We start from the raw sequence: 17,865 nt of genomic DNA, 5'->3' as shown, positions 1-17,865 counted from the left end.
CCACACTCAACAGCACTCAACTGCAGTCACTATTTCAAACCAAATTTTATTCACTTCACTCAAGTGACTGTATATCTGAAGATTGCTCGTGTGTAAAATGCTGTCTCATAATACAAACAAACAGTAATTAATAAATAAATGCCTCCTCTGATGTTATGAGATATAGACAAAGCGATAGATAGCTAGATAGTAAGCTAGCTAGCTGGCTAGATAGGTAAAGTGCTGGCATAGACACACTTGAGCCTTTTCACCTCCCTCTGCTTTCTTTGGTCCTCACACCTTCAGCCTGTTAATGTGAGCAGCTTTACAAATGGAGCTTGGAAAAAGGGTGCGTGACGGCGAAAATAAGAATAGCGTTGAGTGACTTATGTGAGGAGCGAGTAAAAGCCACTTCTCTGCTGCTCAGTGGCTGACAAGGAGGCGCAACTCCCTCAGGTCACGAGAGTAATTACGTTACTTGTAACACTTAGTGGGGATCTGTGATCGCCCTGGCAAACTTAACGTCATCCACAAGTGGAGATCGTCTTGAAGTTACTCATATCTCCTGCATGGATTCCAGCAATCACTGACTGGGAATGAAACCCATGCTACCTGCACCCAAATCAGGCAAGTCTAACACCTTACCATCAGTGACAATATTCATAAAATGAACCAAAAAATAACCTCATATACCGTCAACAAATGGTGAGTTTACATTCTCTGTCATTGGCCACAGGCAGAATGTTGTTTTTTTTTTTTTTTTTTGCATTCCCTGCAGAAATATTTTAGAGAAAACAGCTACCACAGAATGTGGTTGTGGTCGCTTTTGCTCAACACCAATAGTGACCAGAATGCACTGGGCTCCTTGCCCTCCGAGCCAACGCCCTTTGGGAATAAACCGCTCTGCCTGCAGGCAAGACAGAGGAACGTTTGAAACGGTCACGGTATTTAGCAGTCACAACGATGAAAATGATCTGCTGGAGCAAGACAACCATATAGTTACCAATTAATGCTACCATAACTGACTGTGGAAAAAGGTATGATTCATCTGTTTACCAGACTTGTGCAATTGAGACTGGGCTGGCAGAAGTGAACACAGATGCTGATGGCTGGCAACATTTTTCTGTCATTACACAATACAAAGAAAAAGCACAGTACGTCAATGAGAGGTTACTTGAATACATACAAATAGAGCCATCCTGATTGACAGCATAATGGATTTGTAACTGATTAGAGTGAGGGTAAGTTCAACATCCAGACATCATGTTTACTGCCGCTCGCAACGATCTTCTTACAAAAGCAGCAACTATTTCTGGAGCAGTTAGCAGAGGAATGGACTGATGCTTTCATTTCTTCTTTTGGACATTAAGCACGCCTCTTTAAGCAAGTCACAAATAAAGCGACGTTCCCGTCTAGCCACAGTGTCTAATTTCACTGGCAAGCATCTCCAGCGGGTGACATATATGCTGATACTTTCAAGGCGTTAATGAAGACAGAAGGCAGTGGGACGTTTTTGCTAACAAGTACGATTCTGGTCACATTTGGGCCAAGAGGTGACGAGAGTACACGTGCATGATGGACGATGGAAATGCATCATCGCTAAAAGGTCGTGCGTTGCTCAAATCTTAGTCAGTGACATTCAATTAATTGGATGAATCAACACCATATGTAAAGTACATGCAGTACATACGCACACACCCGAATGCATCTCTAAATCATCATACCCTCATACTCACACATGATTTCAATTCGACTCAAACTAGTGCGTCCCAAAAGTTGTGACATTTCTTCAGTTTCAGCGACTAGTGCCTTATTTAGATAATTGCTTTGTACTTTGCAAACCTTTTTGAAGACAGCAAGTGATTCACACCTTTTCATGTCAGTTCCACAACCTAACAGCTCAAAGAGAAACACACCTTTGTTTAATGTTTGTTCTCCTTTTAGGTTTCCTTGTAGACGTTTGTACCGGTCCCCGTAAAGTCAGAGCAACGCTCTCTCATTTTGAACAGTATTGTGGCAGAGTAGGTTATTGTTTGCTTTGTACATTATTTGTACTATTTTGAACTCAACTAGGTCAGAATTTCAGAGAGTTTGTTTGCATAAATAGTGAATTTCAGTTTGTATTGTCTAGGAACTGAGATTATTAAAGTTTCCTTTTTTTCGGATGGGGGGGGAAGTAGGCATTTATTCTTAGAAGGAAGTCTTTAAGCCTTGGAAGGAGGTCTTTAAGCCTTAAAAGTTGTTGGTGTGCAGGGCGATTTATTGGGACACAGCGTGTATTAGAGAGACGGACACTATTTGAGGAATTATGTGATGTTGGCCTTGGCTTTGTTGACTTTAATGGCGTAAGAGTTAAAAGCAACACTGAAAATATGGTTGAAATACAAAAGGGTTGAAGGTGAAGCACAAAGTTCCTTCTTTCTAACCGTCTGGGGAGTAAAAGACAAAGAAATGAGAACAGTTTGTATCCTGTACCAGATGATAAATATGATGAGCACAAAAATGCATTCTTCTTTTAACTGCATGGAAGTTAACAGGCTAGAAAACATGAAGAGAGAGAGAGAGAGAGAGAGAGAGAGAGAGAGAGAGAGAGAGTGAGAGAGAGAGAGAAGCGTGAAGATGAGAAGGCCATGGAAAGATGAATATGATGAGCAGAAGAGAAAATGTCAGCGGCGAAGGAAAATAAAAACCAACAAAGCAATGACACAAAGCCTTCTGCCACACTGAGTGCTTCCTTGTGTCAAATAGGCCTCGGGTAGGGAAAAGGAGGCCACGATGCCGGCCGGGCAAGGCTTTTGAATAAAGCAAAGCTTGCACACATGGTTTGACATATGTGCCCCCTTCTCCGTCAACATGAAGACAAGAGCAAATTATGCATAGCAGTTCAAAGTCAAGTAGAAGCAATAGTTGGCCAGGCTACGGATTCTCAATGGGCAGGACGGTGAGGCGCAGGAGGCCTTGCTTGGTTCCCACCTCAGGACAGGACTTCTATTACAGTGGCAATTAGCTAAATGTTTTGTTCTGCTCATTTGCGGACAAAGGCGTCGCAATTTTGGATGAGTCACCAGGCCCGACGCGACCGCCTCATGATCCCATTCATGAACGAGGCGCTAAAGTCTCAGAAATGTGCTGTCAGCTTGTCATGAGTGCAAGAGGAACCAAAAACTCTCTCACGCAAGGGGGTGTCCTTGGTTTAGTACAAGCGACATCGTGCAGTCAGCACGACAATGTAGGAAGTGTTTAATATGAATCGTTTCTTTGATTACAATCTTTTTATGATCGTGGGAATCCAACATCAAAGTCATAATTAAAGGTCGATTCATTGCCCAGCCTTACGCTCTTGCAAGTACATTGCAGACTCAGTTTCCTGAACTCAGCTCACATGCGGGTCAATGCACACTAATGGGTTATGGTTAGGATGGAATGTAAATTGATTACTCTTCCCTGGAGAGTGAGGTATAAGGATGACATAATTGAAAAGCGACCGTTGCTGTCTTAATGTCACCGAGGCTACATTAGTACACACAGAAAACAACAATAGCAACGATAAAGGGTCTGACAGATGTTTTTATATTGCACTAAGATATACAGTATTTTGTTCAATCATATAGCTCTGTGAACCTGCCATGTAAAATTTCTTCTCCTGGACATTTTTTACTGATCATGAACAGCACAACACTAACTGTAATGAAAAATTACTTGGCATCTTCTGCATAAAATCTACTCCAATTTAGAAGTCTCTTAAGAAATGTAAATAGGATGTATTCATGAAATTTTAACTACAAACGGCAAAGCTTGAGGCACACCCCACCTTTTTTGGAGGGATTATTCACCATTTACTTCTTGTTGTGAAGTTCTCTGTCACCATTGTGACTTCTAACTCACATTTTTCCTCACAACTCTAGAAAAAGATTTGTGTGTAGAAACACACGTAAGTTGAGTCACTCTTACATGGAGATACTATATTGCCCAGATGAACAGACGGGGAGGCTGCTAAAAACGTGTTGCATCAAATTCTTGGTATTCCTGCGCTAAACTACTGTACATGTAAACTACATTCAGCATGTTAAAGACCCTGTATCCGTTGGAAGACGAAGTTGGGCTACTGACTAAAATCTTTTTCTCACTTCGTATAAGGATGAAGCTACAAAGAAATCCAAATGGACCATTTTGTCTGACCTTGTGCATCAAAAAGAGGATCACAGTGACTGATATTTCCGAATGCACATTCATGTAACAAGGAGAGAGCTGAAGTGATTGGAGAACAGGGACCTAACATTTAATTCTTCCAGCAGACCGTGACTTTATTCATTCTAATTAATCATCTTCAATAAATCATGACCTCTGGTACAATAGTCAGTCAGCTGGGAGCAATGACACCATCTGAGGAAACTTCCTGGGCGGCGCGGGAGGTAATTAGGCACTGCAATGCATTTTGCCTTCTGGTGAAGGTAACAGAGATATACAATTATCAGTATAGAGCGGGGGGGGGGGAAAGGGAATTTCTTGTCTTTGTTCGTATTCATACATGTCAGTGGGCCTCAGTGAAACCAAAGCGCTACTTCCACAGTCATCAGGGTCTACACAAATTGAGGCAAAGTGTTGCTCTGCTATTATTTTATCTCAGGGCTGAAACAAGATGATGTATCAGACAATGTTCTGACGGTTGCATAATAGATGCACGATTTCAAAAATGCACACACCTTTAATGCTGACTGCGTATGGATTGAGTTAAGCGCCATCATGGGGAGGAGAGCCTCTCAAGTTGACTAGGCCATTTTTGGGGCAAGAGCGGTATGGGCACCATGGGTGGGGGAGTGAGTGGATAGTTACAGTATGGATGCCCATGTTTGTTTGTGTGTGTGTGTGTGTGTGTGTGTGTGTGTGTGTGTGTGTGTGTGTGTGTGAAGGGGAGGAGTGGGGTTTCATCTGAAAGAAAACGGAGGTCGGTCTGACAGGCAGGATTAGAGGCGTCGTGCGGCAGGCCGATCATTACCTCACTGCAGTCTTAAATCTAAATTAACCAGGACTTAACTCTCATACAAGACCTCTAATCTGCTCAAGGGGGAAAGTAGTGCTTCAGGACGCCTGCAAGAGCTAAAAACAGCACAAACCAATGTTATTTCTGCACCTTTGTAAGACGACAAAACGACGCGCTTGTTGAAAACAAACAGCAAGATGCTGCAGAAAATGATTTCAGGCTGTTGATGAACAGAGTGCAGAATGCCGATTAAAATGCACCCAAGGTCAAATACACAGTGAAAAATGTCATTTTGGGGGTCTTTTTGCCATTCTTATGTGATGCCACCACACTAAGGGTACCAATACAGTAATGACAAAGTCGAAAATGATATCCAGAGAACAGGAACTTGAACTTGTACCAATGATGGCAAAGAAGAAAAATGTATCATGACAAACCCAGACAAAGACAAAAATGGCAAGAAATGGAATTTGTAGCGATATAGTGGTTGTGCATCGACAGAAGCTGTCCATAAGTGTCTGTGTCATGTCTGTCTGTTTGTTTCGATTATGATTCCGCCCCAGCTGGAGTAAAGGGCGTTTCCCTCCAGCAATTGCACCTGTTCCGCGTTTCCTCATCCAGCCTTGCCAAGTATTTAAGGACCGCCAAGCTGCCTAGTCTCTTGTCGGATTATTTACCTTGCTCGCTGTGGTGCTTCAAGTGTTGCTTTCTAGATTTCTTGAGAGTCTCCGTAGTCACTCTCGTTAGTCATAGATTCTAGTTTGTATTTTTTATTTTTTCTTCTTGCTCTTGATCTTTGGCTTCACGTTATTCACTTTTGACATTTCGTTTCTTCTTGGCGTTCCCCAGTAACTTGCCTTTAGCAAGCGCTTCTGTTTATGCGTTGTTTCTGCTGGCTCCTTGTGACCAGCGATTTCTTTTTGAACTTTATCGGGGCGCTTTTCTGTAAATAAATACTATTGTTATCGTACTTTGTTTGAGCCTGCATTTCTGGAATTCAAAAACATTATTCTGTTTGGTCCAGAACTTGATAGTCTGTCCTGTTTGCCAGTGTTACAAAAGTTACCTTATATTACAAGTTACTTTAAGGGTTGCTTTCAGCAGATGTGACAATTTAGCTTAACATAAAAATGATAGTTGTTTTTGCTGTTTTCTAGACAATTTTTTTTTTTGTTTTTAGATTAAAAAAAAAGTGATTCTGGATTTCATTGAACATATATTGTCTATATGTTTTTAGGAAAATACGTGTGTCTAGACTTCACCATCAATAAAATTCCTATAAATATTACATAAAGGCAGTCTTTGTTGACCTGAAATATTTAACTCTTAATGCTACAGTAGTAAAACTTGACACAAGGCAAACATTAAACAAAGGAATCGAGGGTCACTCTGAGTGTGCGGCCTGTGGGCTGCCGGTTGCTGGATCACTAACTGGATCACTTTGAGGGTTTTCATCCGCTGGCACAACATATACTGGCATAATCCATCATCTAAAAAGTACATTACATACTGACACATCAGAGTTGTAATCTAAATTCTGTCACAAAAGCCTTTTTCAAGCTCCTGGTGATGACCAGGTAGTGACCTCTGAGCTCTTCCATCTTGTTTTTTTTTTATCTAAGTGCTGATACATACAAAGTGCAGTGTAACCCCTGCGGAATGGGCTGCAACTAAGCCCCCTGGTGTGTGTGTGTGTGTGTGTGTGTGTGTGTGTGTGTGTGTGTGTGTGTGTGTGTGTAAGCAGAGTAGTGAAGCCTTAATGGCATTAATGCCAACATTAATGTGCTTATGTTCTTAGCTAAATGTCCCGTTGTTTGGTTGTATGTGGAAAAGCTCAAGCAGCATCCGTTTGCTATACTCCTACATCTACTCAAGTCAGAAAGAAAAAAAAAAAAGCTCACACACCGCACAGTTACAGTCTACATGTGACCTACATAACGTTTTCCCTGTCTAGGTGATTTGCATACATTACAATTACATCCCCCATTCTGCGTATTGTGACTACGACGGATGCTTGAAGAAAAAGCACCGGATAAAGCAAAGAGGCACTGGCTTGCAATAGTGCCGCTGTAGCCAGAAACCACGCATGAGTTCAATGTGTGTGTGAATTAAACATGTATGAAGAGCTTTGCTATTAAGACATGCACTCGTGCTTGGGATGGAGAAGATGCTTGGTGGAGTGGCTCCATTACTCAGATTTTTTCGGATTTTACAGAGAGGCTGCAACTGGGATGGCGGGAGACAACAACAGAGTGTAAACCTACCTTAAAGGTAAAAACTGTACACTAGATGACAAAAAAAAAAAAAAAAAACATTCATAAACCAGAAAATAAAAAAAAAAAAAAAAAAAAAAACGGTAAAAAAAAAAAAGATCTACGGACACAGAAGCTCATCCGAAATAACCTAAATTCTTTGGCTAAACAACAGTTTGACAGATTAAGATTATAGATTAGTATTTTAGATCTGATTAAATACAACAAGTAAAGATTTGCCTTCTGTGCTGTTGGCCGATCACAATACTTCTCTCCACACACAACATTTTTTTGCCTGAAAACCCCACATAATCCGAATGGTAACAAAGCCCATGTCCATGTCTCCGACTTGGACATCAATCACAGCGAGCGTACAAGTAAAAAAAAAAAAAAAAAAAAAAAAGTGCTGGCACCAACCTGCCGGAGATGTGGTTGTAAAACAGCCCCGAGTCACTGACGCTTTGAGGGAGGCCGTAACGCAGCACCCGCACCCGCACCCGCTGGACGTCCATTTTGGTCAACTGCTGTATGTAATATAACCTCGCTGGTTGTCCTACCCTCTTAAAAATCTCATGAAACCCATGCTAATCCTCTCCCAGAAATCCTGCAACATAATTTAGAAAAGACAAAAGGCTCGACTTGTCTAAGTGAAGCCTATACAATGACAGTGATGAATGTCCATCCGGCAACAAAGCGATGAGGGATGGACAGGCGGCACAGATGAAGTCATTGACTGGCCTGATGTCGCTCTAAAAAACAGAGGACCGTGTGTGTATGTGCGAGTGTGTGTCATTAAAATTTCCGTGTTCTTTTCATTGTGTTAACCCAGGGGAGATTACCTCATATCCATCTCAAACAGATCCTAATGCCCAGCCCCCTCGTATCCACACGAGGGATGAACATTTCATTACACTATTATTTTTTGAAGGGCATGGCAGATGGATGATGGGAATCGCAGAGTAGCTCCTGATAGGATGCTATCACAATATTTTGCATGCACATGTTCAACAATTTCTTTCTTGCATTGAAATACATTTACAACGTGTTTAAAATGTGTGTTATTTAAGTGTTTAAAGCATGTGGAATGGGTATTTTAAGATTGAAAGGATATTAAAAAAAAAAGTTGTTAATACTCTAGGTGACTGTGTCTGGCCCCCTAAAGTTCACAAACACTGGCCCGACCAAATTTCGTGAATATATATGAAGAAATCAACCCGTTCTTGATTTTTTTTCATATTCAATCATTTGAGTTTTATCCATTTAAATTGCTTAATCATCATTGATCTTTTTCTTGTACTGTGCACAATTTTTATTGCACTTGAGCTTCAACACTTCCATAAGGAATGGCTTGAATAATGGCCAGAAAATGTCAAACGTTAAGTATTCGGTTAGATTTTACACTGAAAATAACTAACATATAAAAAAGTAACTTCACAGAAGCAACATTTCAACATTAAGATTTTCATAAACTGTGAAGACAATACACACGACAAAAAACATTGAAACTTATCATATTATATCATGAATTTACAGGGCGAGTGACTGTTCTAGCGGGGCCACCAAAACATGCCTTTGTCGGACCCAGTAGGGAGGGCAGGGGTGTCAAAGCAACCACATTTTTCATAGCACCTGAAATGCGAAAATATCCCCGGACGTGCTGAAGTCCTTGCCCGCGTCGTATTGAGCAGAACAATGCCTCCGAGGGGCGTTGCGCCAAAGTCGATGTTTGTGTGGCTGTAGCTCAACTTCCTCTACTTGCCACCATGTCATCTTTAGACCGCCAATTAGATGAGAGTAAAACAACGGCACCTCTGCCGGTTGCAAACATGTCGTATTATGTCTCAGTCGCTTCAAGAAATGATGAACCAACAATCAATGACACCCAATCAACACCCAATGTTGCCAAAGCAACCCGCAATTAAGCTCATTCCAAATGAGCTCTATTGACTGGCATGGGCTGGACCTCTGAGGTCAGTCATAGCAGAGACTGGCGGCATGCTAATTGTCCATTAACATGCAGTGGGAATTGATTTGCTTTCAGACTCAATTCAGGTCTTCCACGTGCAGTGCAGCTGATTGAAACTTCCAAATGTAGAGGCAAAACATTCACAACAGTCAAGCAAAGCAATGATTTATTTGATTGGTTTCAATGTAGCGTGTTGTTATTTTCTCTTTAACAAGCTCACGTTTTAGCCCTGGAAGTTCCCTGCTTTGATACGTCCCATGGACAAAACAATTGAAAATGTGGTTTTCAGCACCAAGCTACCCGTGACTCATAGACAGTATCTCTCGAAGAGGGTCCAGCTGGCTTGTGTAACATTTGTGACAGACGGTGTAAATGATCACAAGTTCCATCTTTTTAGAGCGAGGTTGTACCCTGAGGAAGGGACATGGACGCAGACTTTTTCGAGAAAGAAATTCATTTCAACACAGTAACTTATGCTCCGTAAATTGACAAACCAGGTCATGTAAATTTAAAAGAATAAGAAATAAGGACTATAAATAGATGTTGCTGGTTTTGTCTGGCCACGAGACACCAGAACATGACAAAAATAAGCTGCAATAACTTCCAATGGGAAAACTTAGTACGCTCACAACCTTGTCTTTCACATGATACTCTCTACATCGATAAAGTCATACCAAACCAATCTTTAGCTATGTATTGCAAATCAAGCGAGTCAGCAGGTAATCCTGATTTAATCAATAAGAAAATGACTCCAAGGTACCTGATGTGCAGTAGTTGGGGAAGGCAATTTACTTAAGTGAACAAAAATCAACGGCAGTCGTCAAACAATGGCCTCCGCTTCAATAGATGCTATGCCGTAATTATTCATCCTTTTTAAAAAAAATTAACATAGCTCCTCAATTAGACACAAACTTTATTCCCCTCCATTCCTGTACCAGCCTATCCTACCAGGCTGACCATATGCTTAGTTAAAAAAACAACAACAACAACAACAACAACAACAACAGGGGGTAGTCACCTTATGATACAGCTGTGTTCGGTAAACCATCATTATGTATGGATTTTAAAGTAAAAGTGCTGTAAACATTCCCCCAAAAACACAACTGAACATCTGAACATGGACCTGAAATTAATTAGGAATTGGAAAAAAAAAGAATGACCCGATGTACACTAACTGGAAGAGCGCACAACTTGTTGGAGGTGAAGTTAGCGAGGAGTTAGAAAGTCTCAAGGGTGGATTTATTCCATGTGGCACCACCACAAGTGGTGTGTCCATAAAACGGTAAGAAAGACAGCCCCAATTGAGTGATAGAAGCCAGAATTCATTTGATCCATTCCATCCATTTTCGATCGTGCTTGTCCTTATTACTGTTGTGGGTGAGTTGGAGCCTGTCCCAGCTGACTTCTGGCAGAGACACAAAGTACACTCTGGATTATTTGCCAGTCAATGGCAGGGCACAAACAACGATCCACAATCATGTTCAGTCCTGGTAGTATGCACAGTTTGGAGTGTTTCATGAACAAAACTGATGTGTCAAGAAGTAGGAAGATTTGGCGAAACACACGCACACACAAGCAAGAGACAACAGTCCCACTCCACACAGGAAGGCTGGAGTCCACACTTGAGAAATGCGAAGAATATGTGCGAACCACTACACCACTGTGCCAACCCAACATACTGTATCGTAATCTATATTATTTAAATTAAGTATCATTTATGGAATTTTGAGACAGTAATGCCCGTCGACACTCTCTGACCGATACTCGCAGTCTATACGAAGTATAAACTAAACTAAAACATAAACTCACTGGGTTTTTATTTTGATGTACACATCACGTGGTACCACTCACATATTATTATTTTTATTTACTTGTACTTTGTCTTCACTGTGGTCAACTTAGTGTCACCTATGCTGTATGTAACACTTTTAACAACTACTGGTGACTAGTTTTCAAAAAGACAATTCAGTGCAACGGTCCTCGTGTTAGCAACATTCTCATTTTCTGCATGTTGGAGGGAAGAGTGTGATACGTACTGTAAGGATTTGGGAGTCCCAACTTGGAACAGCTAATACCGTAACTGTATGAGTTAGTGGTTTGTTAGCGGAATGTTAACAAAATACTGATTTGAATGACTGCTAAAAAATGTTGTTTCCATTATTTCGTAATCATAACTACATATACAACGTCAACACAAATAGCAGCTCATTGAAATAATACATTTCATGCTTCATATATTAATACATTCAAATAATAAGGAATACAGTCAAGACTAGCATGTTGGGTGGCCTTCGACTCATGTTCCAGTTTTTCACAGGACGGACCCCGTTGGAAAATAAGTTGCCCAACCCTGCCATAGCCCAATAAATGCCTGGTACTTTCTGCAGCTGAGGATATAAACACCTCTAACCACTATATGAGCTAATACGGTAGGTGTGCAGGGTAACGTGGGTGATGATGTCCCCATGGCAACAACTGCAACTGTCCTCATTACTCCAGTTCAAATTTTCAGTGTGTAAAATCATTATAAATGGTTCTTTTAATTGCATAAACACAACAGACACACAATGACTCATCCCAGCATGTTAACACTGATATTGACTATCAATCGCTCATTTCACCTTGAATTATTGTTATGGACACATGCAATTTATAGACACAAGAAACCCTCCCCCCACCTCGTCTCCTACGCTCTCCACGCCACCTTCCTCAACATTCTAATCCTGATCCTTAAAGACATAGGCTGCTTCCATTCCGGGAAGAAAATACTTACGAGATAGCATGCAAAGTCCATCCATCCATCCATACCGTATTCTATCGCGCTTGTACTCTTTAAGGTTGTGTGTGAGCTAAAGCTTATCCCTGTTGACTTTGGGTTAGAGGTGGGGTACACACTCGACTGATCACCAGCGAAACACAGGACAAATAAACAAACAAGCACTCAAACGCATTTTTACTCCTATTGACAATTTAGAGTCTTGAATGAACCTAGAATGCGTGGTTTTTAGGTTTTGAAACAGGAAAGGATGGCACAGTACCCAGCACAAGCCAAACATGTGGAGAACATGCAAACTCAAGACCTGAACTTCAGAAGTGTGAGGCAGATGTGATGACCACTAGGTGGAAGTCATTCATTCATTCATTTCCCGATCCGCTTATCCTCACAAGGGTCGCGGGGGGGCATGCTGGAGCCTATCCCAGCCATCTTCGGGCAGTAGGCGGGGGACACACTGAACTGGTTACCAGCCAATCGCAGGGCACATAGAGACAAACAACCATGCGCGCTCACCCTCACACCTACAGACAATTTAGAGACTTCAATCAGCCTGCCGTGCATGTTTTTGGAATGTGGGAGGAAACCGGAGTACTCGGAGAAAACCCACGCCGGCCCGGGGAGAACAAGCAAACTCCATACAGGGAGCTGGAATTGAACCCGGTACCTCTGCACTGTGAGGTCGACGCGCTAACCACTGGACCTAGGTGGAAGCCATTGAATTAAAAATGAATAAATAAATAAAAGAGAGGTTGTTATAGCCACGGAGTAAAAGAAGATGAAGCCGGACTTGACAGTAGATTACTAGAGCGCGCGCAGTCAAGCACAAAGTAGGAATAACGTCCCACACATCTGTATTTGGAGCATCACATTGCAATCTGCCAAGGTCCCGATATCACGCCGTCATCTGGTTCCGTAGGCCCACTCACTCTGCTGCTGAGCGATTAAGCGCTTTCTATCCCGCGCTTCCTGTACTGACTTTCTCACACTCGCGTGCAATTCAGATGGGAGAGATCCCGCGAGGCTCTGCAAACAGCTGACGGAGGTAAGTCATTCCCTCTACTCGGGGAAAAGACTGAGCCAATAAAACAAACTGGAGCTTGGCTGGGGTAAAGAAACACACTTGAGAGAGAGATTGGATTGAAAAAGGCAGAAAAACAAGCTGTATTTTTTCCAATCCGTGGCTGGAGAGCAAGGGAATTGCATCCAGGGAACATTTTGTGGTCACGCAGCTTAAAGAAAGAGGGGCCAACAGACACATTCCCAAGCCATCTTCTATCACACTCGCTCAAACAAAACACTGAAGCAAAGATAGGGGTTGTCCTACCCGAAATCATCAAAGGAATACATGTTGCTGGCCGTCCCGTCCTGATGGCAAATAACGGGGGCAGGTGTAAAGGAGGAGATTATGGAGCAGAAGATGAGGTGTTAATCTGAGAGGAGAGAGCGACGTGCATGCTGCCGGCGTCAAAGCTTCCCTTCTTCACATCTTCCAAAGAGCACAGTGAGCCTGAGACGCTGCGAAGAAGGCGGTTGCAACAAGAGTGAGGGAATGCAAGTCAGAGAGAAAGAAAGGGAGTGAGAGAGAGAGAGCGAGAGAGAGAGAGAGAGCGAGAGAGAGAGAGAGAGAGAGAGAGAGAGAGAGAGAGGGACAGAGAAAGGGAGGGAGGCAGGAAGAAAGAGAGCGAGGGAGGGAACATGTGACCGGCAAAGACCAGTCACCTCACTCCATTTGTTTGCGAGGAACGCTGACTTTCTGCCTCCAGGGAATCTTTTGCGCTGGATAGACGTTACAGCTACGAAGCCTTTATCCATGATATCACACAAAAACAGTTTTCCATCCATTTTATTACTGAAGGCTCTGATGTGGAAACAGTTTTGGGTGCAACGTCCTATAAGACACGGCAAGTCACAGCGAACCATTTGTTACAATTTGTTTCCCAGAGCTGTTGGTTTGAACATTTTGTGGTTCCTTTCGAAACGATCTCGAAGCACCCAATACCATTTAAAGATGTCTCGCAAATCTTGGGAGCTTGCTGGCTGTTGTACTAACAACCAGAAGAAGTTGAGACTCTGGCGACGACAAAGAGCAATGTTTTGAACATGCTCCCTGGGCGCAGACATGATGTTACAATTTCCAGTACCCATCCAGAGATGAGGAACACAGAAGGAGTAGGCTGGAAATCTTTTTTTTTTTTTTTTCCTGAAAAGATCATCTCAACGTTGTTAAGTGTACAGACTTTACGTTTGCGTTACGACAATCACGAGAGAAGATTAGCCGGGGACCTTGTAAAGTTTGAGAGCAGTGTCACAAGAACATCAGGTATGATTTCATGTGTATTGGGGACACAACATTTTAGTATTAACCGGGCAACAAATGTTTTTCTAAACACTTCATTTTTCTGGATTTATTGGCTGTGTTTCATTACGACAATATGTACCGGTAATTGCAATGTTCCAAACCTTCGCCAAGGCTCAACTGTTAAATGGAAAAAATATATCAAACTGTGGAGTGATGTATTTATGTTGGAACAGTTGGGATGAATTGAAATTGACAATGCATTGTAGTAGAATGCAGTTTTCAAATTGTGAAGGTGATATGCAATCAATTTGAATTGCTGTTTTTGGAGTCATTTCCATCTTGTCTACCAGACTACAGTTTGATCGATTATAGTGTTCCATGAATTCTGCCTAGCAACACGTAACAGTCCAAGATTAAAGACGCCGGTCCATTCTGGGAATCAACATTGCTGCATCTGGTGTGGTACCCAGGGCTCCATGAGCCGTAGCTTGAGGTCCACAAAATAAATTGCAATAAATGATAAGTTACAGTTTGTCGTATCACTTATGCTTCAATTACATAAAAATACGAATCTAAGAACTACTCTCTCTTTCTTAACTTGGGGCGAATTAAAATCTCTGAAATGAAAGAGCTGTATCACATCGATATGACAACCTTGCTTTTCTAGCTCTCTCATGTTCTTTTCTCTCTGTGGAGTTGTCCAAGTAAGACAAGGTGACCTCAGCAAAATCCAGTCTGTGCATAAACTACTGCTTTTGCATTGTAAAAATAGGCACCGTGTCTTTGGCAATGTTCAGTGCAATTGACTCCGGGACTGCCCCACACTGGCCTCTTTTATTTTCAAATGGAAAACAATGTGAAAATGATTTGATTCATGTTGTCTGTTTCTTAACGGGAATTAGAATCACAAGTCACTTTTTAGAAAAATGGCGGCTGGAATAGTTGCTAAATATAGCAACCATATCCCGAAATTGGCAACACTGAGTGTGCTTTCGTAAACTAGCTCCTCTCTGTCTGCAGTCATGTCGTTAGTTGAAGCAGTGCATGACAAGTACGATGATGGATCAATCCTAAATTTAATTCAATGTTTTCTGATTAAGTTCATATCCATGAAACAGTTCATAAATATGAAGGATGAAACGTTTTTCAAAAAATCAATAAATCATTTCGTTAGATTATGAGGTGGTGTTTGGGGGGAAAAAACTGGACCTAAAAAGTTTGAGAACCCCTGTGCTTGTTAGTATTTTAAAATAGATGTAAAATTTTATAATGACTCCTGATGCATTATATTTACATAATTCATAACACAACATGAAAGGGTGCTAGAAAGTAAGAGACAACACTGATTTTCTTATGTGTCGCCAATTTAAACAATTGATGCCTCCTCAGATGGAAAAAAAAGAGACTGCTTTCAAGAACAGTGAAATTCAATTCATATGCATGCAAGTAAATTGACATGGAACTGTCTCTAATTTAACATACAGAGCGGGAAGTGTGACACTTCAATGCCCATTCACTAATTAGTACATTTCAAAAGCATTTCTTTCTTCTGGAACGCCAGCTTGAACTGATACTGAACCTGTTCATGAAATGACAGGAGGACTGGGGTAGGTTGGCTTTGTTGATGGCGCAGCATCCGGAGGCGAGACTCACGAGTCAGCGTTTTACATCCCGCCGGCACTTCTACCTTTTCCTACCGTGACTCACCACAGCGGTCAGGCCGCATTAATATATGAGGACGGACGCCTCGCATTTGAGCCCCTTGCGCCCGTTTCAAAACCAAAGTCACACGCATAGAGACACACATTGCCAAGCAAATTATAGCAGCCGGCCTGACAAGAAGAGAGAAGCACCACGAGACAATAAAAGCACTCTGCCTAAAAATAACTCTCGTGTACGGACATTTGCATTTATACTACAAAGGAAGCAGCCACGTCCCCCCCTCCCCAAAAAATGATCTCGCCGACTTAAATTGTTCTTGTCTGTGGCTTTGTGGAGAGTCACCATCATCGCTAAACAGTTCTGTCTAGCAGATGAGGCAAAACGAAGCGCACTATTTGGCCGCAACCAGCACAGGCGCTGTTGATTAAGTCTCAATGAGTTTGCTGTCCAAAGAAGTACAGCAAATCCACAGCTATTCGCTGTAAAGTATGCACAGTTTCGCCTCCAGTCATACCTCAACTTACAAGTGATCCAAGTTACAAGTTTTTCAAAATCCGAGCTACTGCTTGGTCGATGTTTGACACACTGAGTTGCTCATCACATTCAAGTCTCACAATAATCCACAACAGTATTCTGAGATTTGTTTTGATTCCAGTCAGAAAATTCTGATTTGCTGATTGCGTTTCCATGCCTACTCGAATCACAATTCAAATCAACACTTTGTGCACACAGCCTGAGCAGAGAGTGAAAAAGTCTTCCCCAAAGAAGTGCTCGCTTCAAGTTGTTTATTAGCGCTCTCAGTTGAAGTCTACTGTACAAGGAGAAAGCCAAAGGATCCACAACATGAAAGTGAAAACTCCACACAGGCAAAAGAGAGCTAAGATTCGAACCTTGAATCGCAGAACTGTGAAGCCACTCATCCATGCCGCCCTTGAATCAAGGAGTGAAAAACCAGTTAAAAAAATCCCTGCAGCTAAGCTGCCCTGTTCAACAAGAAACTGTAAAGTAGTCAAGTGCACAATGCGCATGTTCAGACACCCACGGGAGTCCAACTCCAGGCAGGAGGGAGCCTCATAAAAATATGTCCAACTCAGGGTTGGAGGTTTTGGGGGCCCTGCTTTACGCTGCATACCAACATAACTGAGAAGGAGGCTGCAAGTACTGCTCATATGCCAGTGTTGAAAATACTTTATGTACTTAAGGAATTTTCAGGTACTTTTCTCGAGCATTTAGTTTTCTGATGACCCTTTTGCTTTGACTACCTACATGTAAAAACGGAAATCTACACTTTCAACTTTGTCAAAATAGTCTTGTTATTGTTTCATTCTCTGTGCAGTGGCGGTGGGGAGGGGGAGGGGTCAATTGCCAGAGTAATCGATTCCAAAAAAATTTGTTTGTGATATGAATAAAGCTGCAAAATCCACCCTTTTTTATCCATCTCGGGGGGGGGGGGGGGGGTGGCCATTTTGCAATTGTTGTCGACTAAAATGATGTAACAGTTGCTTTGGGCTCAGGTCAAGACCAATCATGGCTCAGTTTGTAAAGGTCACGTGACCAAACTCAGAAAACAGGTGAGCCATGATTGTTTGTTACCTGAGCAACTCTGATGTTATTTTCAGTTGACAGCAAGTGGCAAAATGGCCACCCCGTTAGAAATATAAAAAAAGGTGGATTTTGCTACTTAATTAATTGTCCGCAAACACATTATTCATCAGAATCTCCTGCTTTGGCTAGTGGGGGTGAGTTGAACTTATTATTACAAAGAAAATTTTGGACTTGACTTCACCTTTAAGTTATATTTGAGTACTGTAGTAGATGTGAGCATTAATGATAAATTTGGGTGAAGCTCGACAAATATTAATGTCTGCCTGGTGATCTTAATGTGCTGTCAGCTGTGTAAACAAAGAAATTTAAGACCATTTCTTGTGCCTAAATTTTGATATATTTTTA

General features: G+C 41.8%; 1 protein-coding gene across 5 annotated transcripts in view; it reads right to left on the bottom strand.

Moving 5' to 3' along the window:
* The window catches only part of evla (Enah/Vasp-like a), a 40,682-nt gene that overhangs the window by 21,515 nt on the left and 1,302 nt on the right, over positions 1-17,865 (bottom strand). The window contains exon 1 of one of the 5 annotated variants that reach the window (XM_019887218.1): positions 13,279-13,534. The exons of 1 other annotated variant lie outside the window; for it this stretch is intronic. In XM_019887218.1, the coding sequence (XP_019742777.1) occupies positions 13,279-13,301 (23 nt within the window). In that variant the 5' untranslated portion in view covers positions 13,302-13,534. Of the gene's footprint in view, positions 1-7,629; positions 7,897-13,278; positions 13,535-17,865 lie in introns of those variants that run through there. 3 more of the 5 variants (XM_019887220.1, XM_019887217.1, XM_019887221.1) reach the window with 3 other exon arrangements.

Source organism: Hippocampus comes, unplaced genomic scaffold, assembly GCF_001891065.2.
Source record: "Hippocampus comes isolate QL1 unplaced genomic scaffold, H_comes_QL1_v1.1 scaffold176, whole genome shotgun sequence".
In the NCBI taxonomy this organism is placed as follows: Eukaryota; Metazoa; Chordata; class Actinopteri; order Syngnathiformes; family Syngnathidae; genus Hippocampus; species Hippocampus comes.
This window is presented reverse-complemented; position numbering and strand designations above follow the sequence as displayed.